At 56.1% G+C, this 17824-nt stretch overlaps 2 protein-coding genes across 3 annotated transcripts in view; both read left to right on the plus strand.

Moving 5' to 3' along the window:
- Positions 1 to 7962, plus strand: part of ELL (elongation factor for RNA polymerase II) — a 57741-nt gene extending 49779 nt beyond the window's left edge. For both annotated transcript variants that reach the window (XM_030034066.2, XM_041128127.1), the window contains exons 9-12: positions 266 to 332; positions 2347 to 2518; positions 3438 to 3482; positions 4520 to 7962. In XM_030034066.2, coding sequence (XP_029889926.1) covers positions 266 to 332; positions 2347 to 2518; positions 3438 to 3482; positions 4520 to 4624 — 389 coding nt within the window. In that variant the 3' untranslated portion in view covers positions 4625 to 7962. The remainder of the gene's footprint in view (positions 1 to 265; positions 333 to 2346; positions 2519 to 3437; positions 3483 to 4519) is intronic.
- A 5141-nt stretch (positions 7963 to 13103) lies between these two features.
- Positions 13104 to 17730, plus strand: ISYNA1 (inositol-3-phosphate synthase 1). The gene is made up of 11 exons (XM_030034056.2): positions 13104 to 13202; positions 14022 to 14146; positions 14237 to 14398; positions 14623 to 14752; positions 14830 to 15023; positions 15119 to 15268; positions 15357 to 15572; positions 15649 to 15813; positions 15899 to 16012; positions 16108 to 16325; positions 17309 to 17730. Exons 2-11 carry the CDS (start codon positions 14033 to 14035, stop codon positions 17523 to 17525), a joined length of 1680 nt encoding a protein of 559 aa, XP_029889916.1. The 5' UTR covers positions 13104 to 13202; positions 14022 to 14032; the 3' UTR covers positions 17526 to 17730.
- Positions 17731 to 17824: the final 94 nt, after the last annotated feature.

Consider the following 17824-nt stretch of genomic DNA (forward strand, 5'->3'; position numbering starts at 1 on the left):
TGTTTATAAAGCAATGAAATTAAGGGTTTTTGCCACTCAGTACATTGGCTACTGTTATAGTTTTGCTGACAGACAAATACCAGAGAAGCCTTGAAGTTTCAACCACCTTATTGTGGATCTTCTATCTTTGTCAGTTCAAAGCAGAACAGAAATCCTTTAGAATTTGATAAACTGTATATTGCAGATAAGTTTACGAATTTGAAGTTGAATTGCATGGAGCTTTAAAGTTTTAAGAATGTCTATAAACAAGTTTTTATTTTTTCAGGTTTAAATGGAACATGCAATAATTCTAGTGTACCAACATCAACTTCAGAAATGCCAGATTATTTATTGTAAGTATATTTATCAGTTGCTTCATCACTTTGGGATCATGTTTCAAACTAAAAATCACAATGTACTGGGGGTTTTGTTGGACTTTATTGTTACTCAATATAACCTTGTAAGGTGGGCTTAAAAACAAGAAAGAGTAAATCCAACTTTGCAGATTGTTTCTGAGACTAAACTAAGATCTGTTCTTTACCTCCTTGTGGAGTTCAAGGTTATTTTCCTATAAACCAATTCTTAAAGTACTTCAAGAAACATTGCGTACCTTGAAGGGGTTTGAAAGGATTAAACATCTCTGTTACAGTTGGAAGCTTTGGGAGGAAATGGTTGCTTTAATGTTATGGAAGACGGGGCAAGAAAGGATTTTGAGAGGTTAGCTAATTCTTCCCCTGTTCAGAGCCAAGATCATTTACATAAACCAGTGAAATATTCTTCATGGGGAGGTTATAACCCATGGGTTAGGATGTGAGTTGTTTCACCTCTTGACTTTTTAATCAGATCCCCTTGAAGTTAATTAAACAATACACTAGTCTGCTGAAGCACAAAAACCTCTGTGCATAAAGCCAAACCTGTTATAAGCAAAGCTCTGTGATAGCGAAGAACTGTAGCTGTGGGTGATATTCCCTGTGCACATCTCAGTCTGGGTTTTTAATGCCCTCAGATCTGGTTTGGCTGTGCTGTGATCAGAGGGAAGAGATGGAGGAGGAGGAGGAGGCGGCATCCACTCTTGGCTCTGCAGGAGCAGTCACTGGAGTTGACTGGAGGATATACAGGGTTCTTGTATGGTTACAAAGCTGTGGTTTGCTGGGCTCTATGTACCATACAAACCACTGCTTCGAGTTGGCATTTCTAGTACCATTCAGAAGAATGCAGATGGCTGGGGTTTTTTTTTTCTTGCAACAGATGTGCTGATCCCTCTGTAGAGGGATATTGCAGTCCCTCAGTCCATCTCCAAAGAAATCCTGTAAGGCTTATGAAATCCTGTAAGGCTTATGGACTCCTGTAAGGTCTGTTGTCTCACCTTTTGGTACCATCTGACTGTTGTGATGGTCAGCTCCTTAAATTATAAGACCTGTCACTGCTGTTCTGATTATAGAGACATATGTTTCACACCAGTGAGGACAACTTCTTTATCTCATAGTAGCGTATCCTGTGTGGCTGCTTATTTATAGCGATCCCTAGCAAAGACTCAGCTCTTGAAGGCTAGAGTGCATTTAAGGTTAACAGAGTGAAAGTTTTCCCTTCTTTTGATACCTAAGTTAGTTTATATGTGTTCGTGCACCGAACTGGCACTGTTGCAGACAGAGTAAGGTGGCAAATTAGAGTCATCACCTATGAAAAGATGAGTTTTGCAGTCAGAGAGGACTGGCTGCTGGGCGTTCTGCAAAATGTCAGGTTTAATGGCTTTTTGTTGAGCTGAATAACTTTCAAAGGGCCTCAAAGGCACATCTGTTAAACATGAGCTCTTGTGTTGTGTTCAGTTCACGTTGGGTATCTTCAGCAGGTAGTGGAAATATAGTCAGTGTATTCAACAAGGTTTCTTGTTGTGTGCTTGCCACTTAATCATACTGTGAGCATTTTGCAACGATAGCTGAATGCTTTTTGTGTTCCTTTAAAGACTCTTAACACTGGAAGCATCGTATTCCTGCTGTTCCAAGGTCTGGCACAGATGCAGAACTCCATGTTCTGCAGGACAGCAGGAGTTAGAAAAGCTGTAGCAGTACTATCTGAATGTCCTCCTACACCCTCAGCTGCTCCCAGGCTTTGCTGTACCTGCATGTTCCACCCTATCTGGCATAGATAGGAAATTTTGGGAGCAAAAACTGTCTTGTTTTACACAGAGTTCAAGGCAATAATCCTGACAGTTGCCTTCGTGCTACTATAATGCAAATAGTAAGAGTCGTATTTGTTTTCAAATGCAGTCACCTGGTAGACTTAGCATCCTGGTTTTGGCATTGCAGTATTCGTGCTGTCTGGAGAGAAGGCTTACTAAACCAATTAACTCAATTATTCTCCCTGCAGAAAATATGCAGCCATTTCCTCTTCGGAGCAGCGTCAGAGTTACAAAAATGACTTCAATGCGGAATACAATGAGTACAGAGACTTGCATGCCCGGATAGAGAGGATAACTCGACGGTTTACGCAGTTAGACGCCAAGCTGAAGCAGCTTTTGCAGGGCTCTGAAGAATACAAGGTAGCAACAGAAATATATCTTTAGAAAAGCTAGTTCTGCAAATGGCAACACTACAACTCTTTTTAGTTGCTTTGTGTGGGGGGCTGTTTGGGATGGGTTGGTGTCTAAAACATACTGCCCAGAGCCCAGAACTGGTGGATGCAGAACGTGCACACAGCTGACAGCTTTGTAGACTGTTCTTAAAACAGCTCTGTGTTCTTTCGTTTTCAAGCTGGAGCACACATCATGGTACTTGTTGACAAGGAAAGGCCTCAGTGAGACAATTGGCGTCTTTAGCCAAAAGCTGCTGGAAGCTATTAGTGTATCCCAGCCAGAAAACTCATATTCGCACATATGGTAGCGTATCGGGGCTGGAAGGGGAGTTAGTACGGGGTCATGTGTTTCTCTGGAATCTTTGATCTTAATAATGTAGCACTATTTGACTTGTCAGACTGATTTTAAGAGCTTTAACTATTCATTATCTTGAGAAAGTAAGTCTCATTGAGTATAATAAACGGATTTTTACAGAGCACCTATTGTACTAAGCGCTGTTTCCTCCCTCAAACACGCATCCCCTCTCTTTGAGAAATTCAGTGATTCCTTACTGAATTATTCTAATATCTTGGGGAAAAATTAGTCTGAGCTGTGGAGGAAATGGCAATTATCCTGCCAACCCAAGTGCCTGTTACAGGTAGTTCTCATGGCTGGGGAATGGGGCCTGATCCTTCCAGTGTTTCTGGTGTCAGCACCAGTATAGTCATGGAGTCATGAGGCTGGTCGTAGCCATCAGATCTCACAGGGGAAGTTGTGGAGGGAGTAGATTTTGGTCAGTATTTGGAGGAAATGTGTACTTTGAGCCATCAGTAAATGCTCACCTGCTGCAGTAGGTTGCAGGACTGTTGGCTCTTTTGAAAATAATAAGCTATCTTTTCCTTTTTAGACCATCCATGATCAAATTTTACAGGAATATCGGAAAATTAAAAAGGTAAGTAAAAAATAGTCAGCCACAAAAAAGGCTTTTGGGTGGTGGCCCTAACATCTGAAAGAGATGAGTACTTGCCAAGTGAAAAAACGAGTTTCTGAAGCTTCATAGCAGACCATTGTTCAGCTCGAGCTTGTCCAAAAAGTGATCCCTTCCTGGAGCAGAAAGGGTTTGGGGGGAGTCAAGGCTGCTGCTTGGATCCTGGGGAACATTCAGCTGTGTTAGTGGCACGCTAGCACAAGAATGAGATGTGTTAAATTGGTGCCTTTATCCCATCAAGGAAAGAACAGTTTGTATTTCAGATGCACAGGCTGAGTGATAACAGGATCCTCCAGGTCTTGGGGTCTGCTGGGATATGGGGTACGATTTGAGTGCAGTCTCTGGTATAAATCACTTGAGCCCCGCAGGGGACTGCATACCCAGCATGGCTTTTTGGTGTGTGGGGCACGCAGAATACTTTACATCTCTTCATGTATATGTAAAGCAACAGTTGTTGACTGGAGGGATTTATGATTTAGCTGGATGAGGTAGCAATGCCAAGGCAGGCTGGGGCATCCATACGTTAGGGGTGGTTTGTTTTTTAAATCTACAAATACGTCCCTGAGCCCTGTTGTCTCTGAGGGATTTAGGAGCTTCTTGAAGAGCTTCCCTATGTGTTGCAAGTTCATCTTTGTTTTAAAGCTCCCAGACTTGCACAATTCAGTGTTAACATGGGGGCGAAGGGCAGGTGATGCTTGCTGGAAGCTAAGGCCTGTGGCACAGCTGCTCTGAGTTAGGCTAAGCCTTGCTCAAGGTGCACTCATTTCCCTCTGCTGAGGTTCCTGGAGCTGGGTATTCATGAAAAGGGATTTTGTTCTTTGCCTTTTTTGAACAGAGTAGGTCCATTTTAAATGGGTATCTACTCCTCCAGCTAGAAAAGCTTCATTCCTTGGTCATGTATTTATGCTCTGAGGTCTGATAGCCTCGTCTGGGTTCAGCATAGGTGTCGCTGAGTTCTGAAAAATTGCCTTCTGTCACTGCATTTTTGTTTTTCTTTACAGACTAACCCCAATTACAGCCAAGAGAAGAACCGCTGCGAATACCTCCACAACAAACTGGCTCATATTAAAAAACTGATAGCAGAGTATGACCAACAGCAGTTTTAGCTGGCACTAATCTGGACTGGGTAGGGCAAAAAAATTCACCTGGACGTTACGTTCCCTTTTATACAACTAGATTCCTTTCAGAGATGAGCATTAATTCATCATGGTTGAAGAACTGGGGGATTACTTACGATGCCGAATCAGTCATGTCCGTGTCTGAGCTGGGTCGCAAGCCCAGTGCCCGGCACGGTCCTCTCGAATTTTAGCCTCTCTGAATGTTGGAATGTAACAAATGAAAAAATCTGCTTATTTGAAGCCAGCGTTTGACACTTAAGGGAAAACTTGCCTAAAGCAAACGAAGCTCCCAAAGGTTAAGAATCAGTAGTTTTCATGGATTAAAGTTTGGCATGAAGTGTAATTACCCCTGGCCCAGGTCCACTGGGTTACAAATTGTCCTTCAAATGGTGAGGAACTGGAATGCTGCTAGGTTACCTCCTTCTCTGGCACCTGCGACTGTTCATATGCAAGCTGTCTGCTCTACATGGCACCGCGTTAAATACACCAAGTACCCAGAGCTCTCGTTGTTTGTTCCTGCTTTTGTCATCTCCGGTGTGTGCTCTCTTGAGGTGGTTGTGTCAGTAGGAGGGGATCAGCCCGGGGATCTGCACTGAGTGCCTTGTGCAGTGCAGAGGTGGATCCTTCATGTAAAAAAACCCAAACAAAAAAAAAAAACCCCACCAATCTTTTTATCCGCTTGTGCATTTGGAAGCAGCAGGCATAAATATTTTGCAGTGGCCTCTCCAGCATGTGCAGTCCAGTCTGCCTGCATTAACCTTCACGTACCAATGCTGGGAAGATTGAGACCTGTCTGTCTTTGACTTTTATAATTTTATACCAAGGCAGCCAATTTTATTAACTGCTAATGAGACTATGGTCTATTTTTGTATAAAAGAAAAGCATCTTTTTCTAAAACTGTGCCTCCCTTTTCCTTTTAGGCCAAGTGTTTCAGAACCTTTCCTGTCTTATAACTGCAGTATTACTAAAGCTTATCGGATAGTTACCCAGAGAAGTTATTTTATTACCTGTACTGACCCATAAGAGAGGAAGGGGTGGGGGGGCGGGGGATGCGATGCTTTCTTCTTCTGTTTTTTGTGTATTTCCAAAGAAGCAGCAGCAGAAAATCATTCTCAGAACAGGAGCCCAAGCGTGAGAGAAGTAAGGTAGCATTTTCCCATGCGGGTCACTTCCACTGTTGTGCTTTATCTAGCCAGCTTCTTGGTGCAGTCTTTCTTCTTGATTTTTTTTTTTTTTTTTTTTTTTTTTGGACTTGAAGGGAACATTTTTAGAGTATGGCCAGGGTGTGAGAAACACGCCAAAAAGCACAAAGGTGTCCTTTAACTCTGCTATTTCTTTCTCTCCCCTCTCCCCTTTTAATCCTGCCAGCCTGTGTGATTTGACTTCTTCCCGCTTCCGTTTATCTCAAAGTAAAGGATTACTTTCCTGTGGCGTCTCCTTCCCTTGGAGGTTGCACTGAAGAGTCTTTCACCCTTTGAAGGAGCGGAATGGCAGAGTTAAGGAGGGAAACAGTTCTTACACAAGGAGTATTTTTTTTTCCGCCCTCCCCCAAAAAAGTGGGTCCATCTGCTGTATTTAAAAATAAAAAAATAAAAAAGAAGAAAAATAATAGTAATTCCATTCTGGCTAGATCGGTTTTGCTGCATCGTCCGGCCAGGGTCACCGCTTTGCTTTGTCACTTGCAATGTTCTGAGTTTCTCTCCCTGCCGTGTTGCATCCAGCGCTCACCAGGACTTTGCCATCCTGTTCTTCAAATGAAAGCCTACACCTGAAGGGACGTGGCTGAGCTGAATGTTACCGGCCCGGCAGCCCTCCGGCCGTGGTCCATGGACTGCCACTGGTCAGCCACATTTTTCTGCTGGTCTTCAAAACCCAAACCTGTTCAGAAGCGGAGCAGTGAAGGAGTGGGGGGGAAGAGATGTGATGTCCAAGCAGTGTGGTGGTCCATAGCGTGAGCACCCCGGAGAGCCTCACTAGGGAAGTCCCAACGAGCATCTCGGGGCTTGGGGAACGCTTCAGTCCTGTCTCTTCCTCTCCAAGTAAAGATGACTGGAGGTTAGGAAGCTGTTTCTCTTGTGGGCATACCCATTTGTGTAATGTTGCCTGCCTCCGGTGCTTCTGCTCGTCGAAGAGAGATGGAAAATACATGAGAGTTAAAGGCAAGGAAGGAGCTTTTGTCCAGAAAACTTTGTCCTCCTGCTCGGTGGGGTCTTGCGCCTGGTCGGTGCACGAGTTTCTTAAGCAGTAAGCGGTGGCTGGCGGCGATGTCCGAGCAGTGTCCGACCTCAAGCCTCGCTTAGGCTCCGATTCCAACAAACCTCCCACAGCTGTGAATTTGTGCACAGAGGTGGATTTCACCAGAGCTGCAGGGATCTGGGAGGAGGCATTAGGCTGCGTGGAGGAACCGGGATGCCATGCGTTCTCGGACCTGCTGCGAGATTTGTCACTGCAAAACCCGGTCGGTGCCAGACCTGTGAGCGGCATCGCCAGCCGGCGGTTACAAATTCGGTGTTCTCGGTGGCAAGGCTGAATTTCCCAGCGCCCACCCATCGCATCCATCCGGCAGCACGCCGAGCCGCGGGGCTTGGTGGGACTTCATCTCCGACTGCGGTGCGTGAGGAGCCCAAAACTCAGATGGCAGAAGAGGCAGCAGCTACAAACCCAGGATGAGTAAATTCTTCCATGGAAACACTTCTCCTGATCCTTAATATTTTGAATGGGGTTTTTTTTTGTTGCTTTGGTGGGGAGGGGGATAGAGATGGATCTCAATCTTTATACATCTGCTATAAGATATTTTTGCAAACAGAGTTGTATACAAAGATGTATTGTGTACATTTACATGTATATTCTGGAACTTCTAAAATTTGAATATAAAAACTGAAAATATTTAATGAATATCCAAACTGTGAGACCCAATTAGCATTCAACAACTTTCTGCTTCACTTTTCTTTTGGACTGTGTTAAAGAATTGTAGTCGAATCTGCCTTTTTTTTTTTTTTTTTTTTTTTTTCTTTTTAGAGATTATGAAGCTAGGCAAATTTTGTGCTTTTTGGGTTAATAGAAACCAGTTCTAGGTGATTAAGTATGATCTTAACTTATTGATACTGTGTTTTACTTTGTAATATTGTACTGTGGATAAAACTATATTGAGCCATGGAGTTGGAGTTTACAAAAGAGCTTTTCACTTTGCCAAAATGTTACAATTTAAAGGCAGCATAGTCTTCAGCTTTCCTAATCTTTTCTTAAGAGCTAGTGTCTTTTTTGTACACTAAAAAGCTGAATGCTGATTTTGCAACATATAATAAATTCACTGTATTGGAAAACAAGCAAACAATAAGGTTGTATATTTCTTTTCAGTGCTGCTTACTGCAAGAAAACTCAAAAGGGAAAGGTGATAAATGGCTGGCGTGGAGTTTGAAAGCAGGAAACTTAAAGGAACCGAGTCAGTTGAGTGAGTTAAAGTATCAGAGCAGTAGGTAAGAAACACGAGAAGGAAAAGGTGCTTGGTGTGGGCTATCCATTTTCTAGCTGCTTGCTGCGTGCGGGAAGAGTCTAGTGCTCCGGTGGGATCGGCGTCTCTGTGCAGTGGCAGGAGCTGGGGCTCTTCCCACTCCAACAGCTTTAGCGCCCAGGTTTTTCGGGGGGGGGGGGGGGGGGGGGGAAGCTGCTTTTGAAGAGGCACCCATCGCTGGTGTCAGCGTGGAGGTTGGCTTTAGAGGGATGTCCTATGAGCGTGCTCGGCAGCTTGGAGGGTGCATGGCCCCGGGCAGATGGGGTTCTGCAGGAGCAGCAGGAGGGCTTGGAGGTGGGCAGTAAGGAGGTGGTGTCAGCAAGCGAGGTCCTCGCTGCTTCCCTTGGGATCAGCAATGCTGGAGCTTCCTACGTTACGGTGGCTCTTTCTGACAGCGTGTAGCTCCCAGGGAGGGTCCAGACCTGGTTCAGGTGCCTCCCCTCGACTGCTCTGCATCTGCGGAAGGGGCTGATGCGTTTCCCTCCCAGTGAGCTGAGCTGGGTTTGACGTCTGAGCTCGCTCGCGTGGAGGGTGAGTCACGTCCGTGGGGAGCTGGAGCAGGGACGTCGATGCTGCCAGAGCAGCGAGCTGGGGATGAGTCTGGCGTAGACGCTGCCGCTGCGCTGCCTGTCCACGCTGCTGGAGCTCCCACCTCCACCCGCGGGTCTGAATCATCCGGCTAAAGCTCAGAATACAAATAGCATCTGGGTTGTATCGAGACTGTCCTTTTTTTTTCTGCTGTCACGATGGCTGCTTGCTCTGGTCCTGGCTTCTGCAGCATCTCTGGGTCTGCTGCTCGCTGTGGCTGGAGCGGGCAAAATAAAATAGAGTATAAAAGCACTCCAGTAACTGCTCAGTAGCATAACATCCTCTGAATAGCTTCCGTTTCATCCTTCGGTAGTTGCTGTGCTGCCTGCTCTGTGATCCCCTCCTCTAGCAGTGGATGACAGGCTCAGGTTCACTGGTCTTGAGACCAAAAGTGCTGGCGGTAGGTCTTGCTTGATCCACCTGTGTACATAACGAGCCTGTGTTCATCTGCAGCTTGCTTTGCTTTAGTGCAGGAATCTGGATTCTACCTCCGTAATAGCAAAATATGGAGAAGGTGAAAATAATCCAGCAATCAAATAATGTCTTACACATCTCGTGGCTTTTTTTTAAAGCTGGGGGGGAACAGGGAGGCCTTTGCTTGGTCCTGTTCTGCCAGCCTTGACCTTGGAGCTGACACAACAGCACAAGCACCTGTGCAGGGAGGTGATGCTCCCAGGGCCGGCGAGGGTTTGCTCCCATGGGGCACTCTGTTGTAGAGCAAGAGCCGAGACGCGTTGGGTGAGCTGATGCTCTTGCAAATCCCCAAATCATCGGGTTTTTCATTTCAAATGCCGCCTCTGAGCCAAGCTCCATGCCCGAGGCCCCCATTTTACCATCTTTTAATTCCTCACTTATGCGAGCTTCGCCCCTTGGGGCTGCTCTGGGGTGTTCATCTGATTAAAGGCTGGGTCCCGTCCCCTGGGACCTGCATGGGGACGCTCATGCAGGAACGGCCCCCGTTGCCTCCTGTCCCAGCTTTCCTGGGGAATTCCTCTCAACCGCTGGCAGCTCCTGCTCTGGCCGGGGTCATGCATTGAGCTCATTAACTCGGAGCTGCCCCAGTGGAAATTTACTGGCTGCGTTCTCTGTGCCAGAGCCAGCCCGCCTCTTGCCGCTGCCTCCTTATCTGCACCCAGCTGCTGGCCCTCCCCGGGGACCGTGGCGGGGGGGCCAAGGAGCGGCATCTATTTCAGGCTGTGTCCATGTGTCCCTCCTGTGCGCGGAAGACAAGCCCTCTGTGCAGGTTCAGGAGGATCCCTGGGCTCCGATAATTCAGGTCACACCTGGGAAAAGTGTCACTTTGCGCCGTATCGGGCACAAACTGCCCTTAAATTAGGGTCACGCACAAGTGGGAAAGCAGAGGTGACCCCCCAGCGTCATGGCTGCCCTGGTCAGCTTTGTGGGATGCTTGAAACACGGCAAAAGTCCCATGGGTTTTTCCTGCACACCTTTTGCTTGCAGCTCGTTTTTAGACGGAAGCTCATTAGAATACTTTGTCCTTGACACGGTCCGATGGTGCCGGTCCTTCTTGCAGAGCAGCTGCTGCACCTCTACTAGAGAGCACGACCACCCCAAATCACCCATTTTTCTCTCCCTTTCCACGCACCCGGAGGGTGACGGCATAGGGCGAGGGAGGAGAGGACAAGGAGCTGTGAGCAGCTGGCCCAGGAAAAGATAACGAAGGGTCAGAGCCTGGGGCTTGTTTTACACGAGGGGAAAAAACCCAACCGTCAATGGAAGAAAACGTGGCCAGGGAGCGTTGGGGCTGTTTGTGTCTGTAACACATAAATCTGGGGCTGCTTCGGTTGGCCTTGACCTGCTATGGGGGGGTCCTGCCGGCGTCCCCCTGTGGCCGAACCCTTCCCAAGGCACGGAGCATCTCTGCCAGCAGCACCGGCTCGCGCAGAATCAGGCCCTGAACCTGCTTATAATGAACCACGGGGGAGTTTGTGCCGCCCCGGCTCCCACAACGGGGGGGTTCCCGGGGAATTTGTGGCCAGGATGCCCGTCCCTGGGGATAAGCTGGGGGGGGGGGGGGGGGGGGGGATTGGAATCTGCTAGGAACAGGGAGGGTGGGCACCATTGCTGGGGGAGCGGGCCGGTCGCTATGGCTCCGCGGCTCGCCTGGCCCCCCGCCAGCCCCCGGCAGCTGGGGAGCGAAGACGCTGGGCGGCCGGCCCGGGCTCCCGGCCCATGAACGCGTTGGGCGAGCGGGAACAAGGGAGCCCCGCTCATGCGGTGCCGAGCGTGGGAGGAGTGGGAAAGGGAGTGGGGGAAGGAACAATGGTGGGAGTTATGGGAGGGGGGCAAAAAAAAAAAAAAAAAGGAGGAAAAGCAGTGGAAAAATACCAGTTCTGGGCCCCTGGCAGCGCTGCCCGGACCCTCCCCGCCACAGGATTATTGTACAAAGAAATGTTATTTTTGTTTCAATAATTTGCTGAGGCACTGGCATTCCAACGCGGGGCTCGTTTTGTCCTCCAGCCCGGCACCAAGGGATCATTGTTCCTCCATGGCCAAGGGGCCGGACGCGGCTTCCCCCCCCCACCTAACACCCCCCTACCCCCGGTACCGCCGTGCCCTCCGCCGCCGCCGCCGCCTCTCCCCACGGCCGCCCCCCCCCCTCCTCCCGGCAGGTGCCCCCCCCAGGGTTTGGCCTTGGTGGGTCTTTTCCCGTTCCGTGCCAAGAGAATGGGTGGCGATGCCAGCGTACCCCCACGGAGTCAGGGCCCCGGAGCGGGTGGGTGGGTGGGTGGGTGGCAGCGGCGTGGAGCAGAGCTGTCCTCGCCACGTCTGCAGGGAGCGAGGGTGGGGAAGGGGCCGGGACCCACCCGGGCGTTGCTTCTGCTCTGGGGGGGTTGAGGGCGGGGGGGGTGGTGGGGGGGTGCTGCTCCTTTGAATCGAGGCCTGCCCATTGAAAGGCAGCCGGGCCCCCGGGGGCTGCGGAGCGGGGTGCCAGCCACGGCCCCGAGCTGTCGAGCTGCCCTTTCTCCATGGCGGCCGGGAGAGCCCCCCCGGGCACCCCCCCCAACCCCCAAAACCGTCGCTCTCCTGTGGCCAATATGTGGGGTGCAGCCCCACACAGGGCCTGGCTGCCCCCCCCCCAGCATGGCCACTGGCAGCTGCCTGGGATGGGGGCTGCGGTGTCGATGCTGGGGGGGGGGCTCTGGGGTGCCACTGCCATCGCCTTTGGGGTGCCCACGTTGGGGGCTACGGGGTGCCGCGATGCTGGTGCCATGGTCTTTTGGGTGCCCGCACTGGGGGCTGCTGGGGGTGCCCGTGTGGGGGGGCTGCAGGGTGCTGGTGCCGTGACCTTTTGGGTGCCCACGTTGGGGGCTGCGGGGTGCCGCGATGCTGGTGCCATGGTCTTTTGGGTGCCCGCACTGGGGGCTGCTGGGGGTGCCCGTGTGGGGGGGCTGCAGGGTGCTGGTGCCGTGACCTTTTGGGTGCCCACGTTGGGGGCTGCGGGGTGTTGGGATGCTGGTGTCATGGTCTTTTGGGTGCCCGCACTGGGGGCTGCTGGGGGTGCCAGCGCTGGGGGGCTCTGGGGTGCCCACGTGGGGGGGGCTGGAGGGTGCCACTGCCATCGCCTTTGGGGTGCCCACGTTGAGGGCTGCGGGGTGCCGCGATGCTGGTGCCATGGTCTTTTGGGTGCCCGCACTGGGGGCTGCTGGGGGGGGCCAGTGCTGGGGGCCTCCGGGGCGCCCATGTGGGTGGGCCGCAGGGTGCCAGTGCCGTGACCTTTGGGGTGCTCACGTTGGGGGCTGCAAGGGGGTCAGGATGCCGGCGCCATGGTCTTTTGGGTGCCCGTGCTGGGGGCTGCGGGGCACTGGGGGCTGCAGGATGCCTTTGCTGGAGGCAGCGGGGTTACTGGGGTGCCGGTGCCCTCCAGGTACCGGGATGCCGGTGCCCTGGACGGGGCTGGCAGCACCGTGGGAGCGACCCCGTGGGCCGGTGCCCGTGGGAAGCCGCAGGGTCCCGGCACCGCAGGAAGCCGCCGGCCCGGGACAGTCAATAGCCGGAAGGCGGCGGCGGCGGCGGCGGGACCCCCCGCTCCCGGTCCGGGCCCCGGCCCCGGCGCCACTTCCCCTTCCCGGGTCAGCGGCCGCTCCCCTCCGCCTTCGCCTCCCGCTCCCGCCGACCCCCCCCCCCCGCCGCGACCCCCCGGTAGAAGCCTCCGGCGGGGCCCGGGGCCGCCCCGCACCTGCTGCGGGACCGGGACCGGGGGGGGGGGGGGGACACGGAGGCGGGGGGGGGGGTGACCGGTGGCGGCGGGGCACGTGCAGGAGGGGGCGCACGGGGGCCGTTTTTTTTTTTTGGGGGGGGGGGGGGGGGAGCCGGTTTGGGGAGGGGGGGGGCGGGTCCTGGGAGCCGATTAAGCGGCGGGAGCCGGGGCGGCCGCAGCCGCGATCGCATCATCCCCCGCGGGGCAGCACCGGCACCGGCACCGGCTCCAGCGCGCCCGGCCCGGCCCGGCCCGGCCCGGTGAGTGTCCGCGGGGAGGGCGGGGGCGGTTCGGGAAGGGATTCGGTCCTTCGGTGCGGGGGAGCGGGGGTGGCCCCGGGCCCGTGTCCCGTCCCGTCCCGTCCCCCCGCCTTTCCCCGTGCCCCCGGACACGCCGTGGGCGGCAGGGTCAGCCCTCGTCCCCGTGTCCCCCCCGGTAGCCCGGGGTGCGGGGACAGCCCTGTCCCCAAATGTCCCGCACCCCGGGTGGGGGGGACAGCCCTTGTCTCCACGTCCCCGGTGCCACCCCAGGGTACAGGGACACCCCCGGTCCCCATGTCCCCTGCCACCCCGGGGAGCGGGGACACCCCCGGTCCCCACGTCCCCTGCATCCCAAGGAGTGGGGACAGCCCTGTCCCCGTGTCCCCTGGGAGCATCCCTAATCCCCCATGCCCTCCTGTGCTCCTTGCCACCCCCAGGGAGGGGACAGCAGGGACAGCCTCCTGCCTGCCCCGAGCAGGATGGGGACCCTGCACCCTCCCGGCTTGCTGGGGGCTCGGTGAGGTCCGGGGGGCCTCGGGGAGGGGGGGCAATCGCCCCCCTTGCTCCCCGCCTGTCCCGGGGGTAGCGGCCGGTGCCGGGGCACGCGTGGGAAGGGGCCACGGTGGCAGCCCCACCGCCACCGGCACGGTGGGAGGCCGTGGGGCAGAGAGCCAACGGTCCCCACCGGCGGCACAGCCTGGTAGGGAGCAGTGCCGGAGCCGTGTCCCGGCAGGGGTGGGGGGTCCGGGGGGGACCCTGGCGTGCCAGGCCTGCGGGGCTGACACCCATTTCCTCCTATTCCAGCTCCAGGAACAATGGCAGAGACATTCCTTGTGGAGAGCCCCGACGTCACGTACAGCAAAGACTTCATCGAGGCCAAGTACACGTACAGCACCGTGCACGTCTGCAAGGAGAACGGCGTCACCAAGGTACGGGCAGGGGGCTGGCGGGGAGGGGGGGGGGGGGGGCTTGGTGGTGGCTCTGCTCGTCCCCATGTGTCCCCTGCCTCTGTCCCGCAGGTGCGACCATGCTCGACCCGCTTCACCTTCCGGACGGGGCGGCAAGTCCCTCGCCTGGGGGTGATGTTGGTGGGCTGGGGGGGCAACAACGGCACGACGGTGACAGCGGCCGTGCTGGCCAACAAGCTGGGGCTGTCCTGGATGACCAAGACGGGGCGCAAGGTGGGTGTCCCCGGCGGGACCCCAGTGAGGTCCCGGGACCCAGGTGTCCCGCACGGATGGGGTCATGGAGCTCAGCTGCTCCCATCTGCACCTGGGTCCTGAACCCCGATCTCCTCCCTGCCCCTGTGGAGGTGATCTGCAGCCCCAGCTCCCCGGTTTAGGGGTGCTGGGAACCCCCACCCCCACCCTGTGCCGGCAGCTCATCCTCGTGTTCTCCATCCCAGAAAGCCAACTACTACGGCTCTCTCCTCCAAGCCTCCACCGTCTGCCTGGGCACCGGCCCCACCGGTGACGTCTACGTGCCTTTCCGGGACCTGCTGCCCATGGTGCACCCCAACGACATCGTCTTTGATGGTAGGTGGCACGCGGGGGGAACCCCGCAATGGGGCCGGGGGCTTCCCTGAGCGGTTGGGTCACTCCTTGTCCCCCAGGCTGGGACATCTCCTCGCTGAACCTGGCGGAGGCCATGCGGCGGGCGGAGGTGCTGGACTGGCCGCTGCAGGAGCAGCTCTGGCCCCACCTGGAGAAGATGAAGCCCCGACCCTCCATCTACATCCCCGAGTTCATCGCCGCCAACCAGGAGGAGCGGGCGGACAACGTCCTCCGCGGGTCCATGGCTGAGCAGGTCCTGGTGGGGCAGTGGCGGTGGGGGGGACGCGACGACACACGCAATGGGGGGGATGCCGCCACGCTGACGCGTCCCCCTCGGCGGTGTCGCAGGTGGAGCAGATACGCAAGGACATCCGGGACTTCAAGGAGAGCAGCGGGGTGGACAAAGTCATCGTCCTCTGGACGGCCAACACGGAGCGCTTCTGCGACGTCGTGCCGGGGCTCAACGACACCGCCGACAACCTGCTGCGGGCCATCGAGGTCAGGGGACAGGGGAGGGGACCGGGAGGGGGGGGCGGGAGGTGACAACACCGCCCCAGCAGTGCTAAGCTGTCCCGTGTCCCTGCAGCGAGGCTTGGAAGTGTCCCCGTCCACGCTCTTTGCCGTGGCCAGCATCCTGGAGGGCTGCGCCTACATCAACGGCTCCCCCCAGAACACCTTCGTGCCGGGCGCGGTGGAGCTGGCCGCCCAGCGCCACGTCTTCATCTGCGGCGACGACTTCAAGTCGGGTCAGACCAAGCTGAAGTCGGTGCTGGTGGACTTCTTGGTGGGCGCCGGACTCAAGGTACGTGGGGACGGGGTGGCCCTGGGGGGACCCGCCGGTGACGGAGGGGGGTGACTTGCCCGCACCCCCTGCCCAGACCAAGTCCATCGTGAGCTACAACCACCTGGGGAACAACGACGGGAAGAACCTCTCGGCCCCGCAGCAGTTCCGCTCCAAGGAGATCTCCAAGAGCAACGTGGTGGATGACACGGTCCAGGCCAACCCTATCCTCTACGGCCCCCAGGACAAGCCCGACCACTGCGTGAGTTGGGGGCCGGGGGGGGGGGACAACACACACACGACACACACGATGATGTGACAGGGGTGACAGGGACGTCGCTTCGCAGGTGGTGATCAAGTACGTGCCCTACGTGGGGGACAGCAAGCGCGCGCTGGACGAGTACACGTCGGAGATCATGATGGGCGGCACCAACACCATCGTCATCCACAACACGTGCGAGGTGCGCGGAGGGGTGACGGGGTGTCCCTGGGGGGGTGGGGGTGGCACGTCCCCAAAGTGGGGTGGCTCACCCTTCCCGCCCCTCGGTGCCCGCAGGACTCGCTGCTGGCCAGCCCCATCATCCTGGACCTGGCCATCCTCACGGAGCTGTGCCAACGCGTCACCTTCTGCACCGAGGCCGACCCCGAGTTCCAGGGTTTCCACAGCGTCCTCTCCATCGTCGCCTTCCTCTGCAAGGCCCCGCTGGTGCCCGAGGGCACCCCCGTCGTCAACGCCCTCTTCCGCCAGCGCAGCTGCATCGAGAACATCCTGAGGTACCCCGGGGGTCCCCGTACTCGTGGGTGCCAGATCCCACCCACCCCGGTGCCCTTGGTGGCACCCGAGGCTTGCAGAGGTGTCCCCGTGCTTGATAGCCAGGGTGCCAACACCAGTGGGTCCCGGTGCCCATGGGTGCCCGGCGACCGCGCGTGGGGCGTCCAAATCCAGTCGGTCCTGGTGCCCAACGCTGGTGGGTGGTGGTGCTCAGTGCCCGTGCCACCAGTAGGTCCCAGTTCCCATCGCCCGTGGGTCCCCGTGCGCAGCACCGGTGGCTCCCAGTGCCCGATGCCAATGGGTCCTGGTGCATTGATGCCCAAAGGCGATGGTCCCAGTGCCCGGGGTGTTCAGTGCTGGTGGGTCCTGGTGATGCCCAGCACCAACCGGTCCCAGTGCGGATGGATCCCTGGTTCCCAGTGCCTGGGGTGCCCAATGGGAACGGGTCCCAGTGCCCGGGGTGCCCAATGCCTGGGGGGGTCCTACACCAGTGGGTCCCAGTGCCCGGGGTGCCTAATGCCCTGGGGGGTCCCAGCACCAGTAGGTCCCAGCACCAGTAGGTCCTAGTACCAGTAGGTCCTAGTACCTGATGCCCATGGGGGTGCCCAACACCAATGGGTCCTGATGCCCAACATGACGGCTCCCAGCGCCTAATGCTTGTGGGTCCCAGCACCAGTAGGTCCCAGTGCCCAATACCTGGGTTTCCCAGTGCCAGTGGGTCTCAGCGCCTGACGCCCACGGGTCCCAGTACCCATGGGTCCCAATGCCCAGGGCAGTGCCCAACGCCAGTGGCTCCCAGTGCCCAACGCCTCGGGTTCCCAGTGCCAGTGGCTCCCGATGCCCAGGGTGCCCAGCACCGACGGCTCCCAGTCCCCAACGCTGCTGGCTCCTGGTGCGCAGGGTGCCCGGTGCCATCACATCCCCCTTCCCCAGTATTGGGGTGCCCACCCCTGAGCCTCCCCCCCTTTCCCCCCCCCCCTTCCAGGGCCTGCCTGGGGCTGCCCCCCCAGAACCACATGCTGCTGGAGCACAAGATGCAACGGCCGGTACCCAGCCCGAAGCGCTCCTGCCCCGGGGGGGCCGCCTGCCCCCTCGCCCCCAAGAAGGCATCGGCGGCCACCCAGCTCAACGGGCACCCCTGCCCCGGCACCCCCCGGCCAGGACCCCCCCGGACCCCTCTCCACGTCGACGGGGCCGACTAACGGCAGGCGCCTTTTTGTATTTCACATCGGCTTTTTAGGGGAGGTGGGGGGGGGGTGGATTTGGGGTTGGGGGGGGGGTGGTCCACGACCTGTGGGGGGTTTTTTCCCCCCCCCTCGCCCCCTCCAAGCGCTCGGTGCTGCTCGGCTCCGATGCCAACTCGAAACTGTGAAGCTTTGTACCCGCCAATAAACCCGGAGCACATCATGTCCCCCCCCTGCTCCGTCTTGCCTGGTTCCTGGGGCCCCCCCCGGACCCCCCTCCCCCAGCCCTGGGCGAAGCGAGAGCTGAACGCCGGCGC

The sequence above is a fragment of the Aquila chrysaetos genome, chromosome 12 (assembly GCF_900496995.4).
Source record: "Aquila chrysaetos chrysaetos chromosome 12, bAquChr1.4, whole genome shotgun sequence".
In the NCBI taxonomy this organism is placed as follows: domain Eukaryota; kingdom Metazoa; phylum Chordata; class Aves; order Accipitriformes; family Accipitridae; genus Aquila; species Aquila chrysaetos.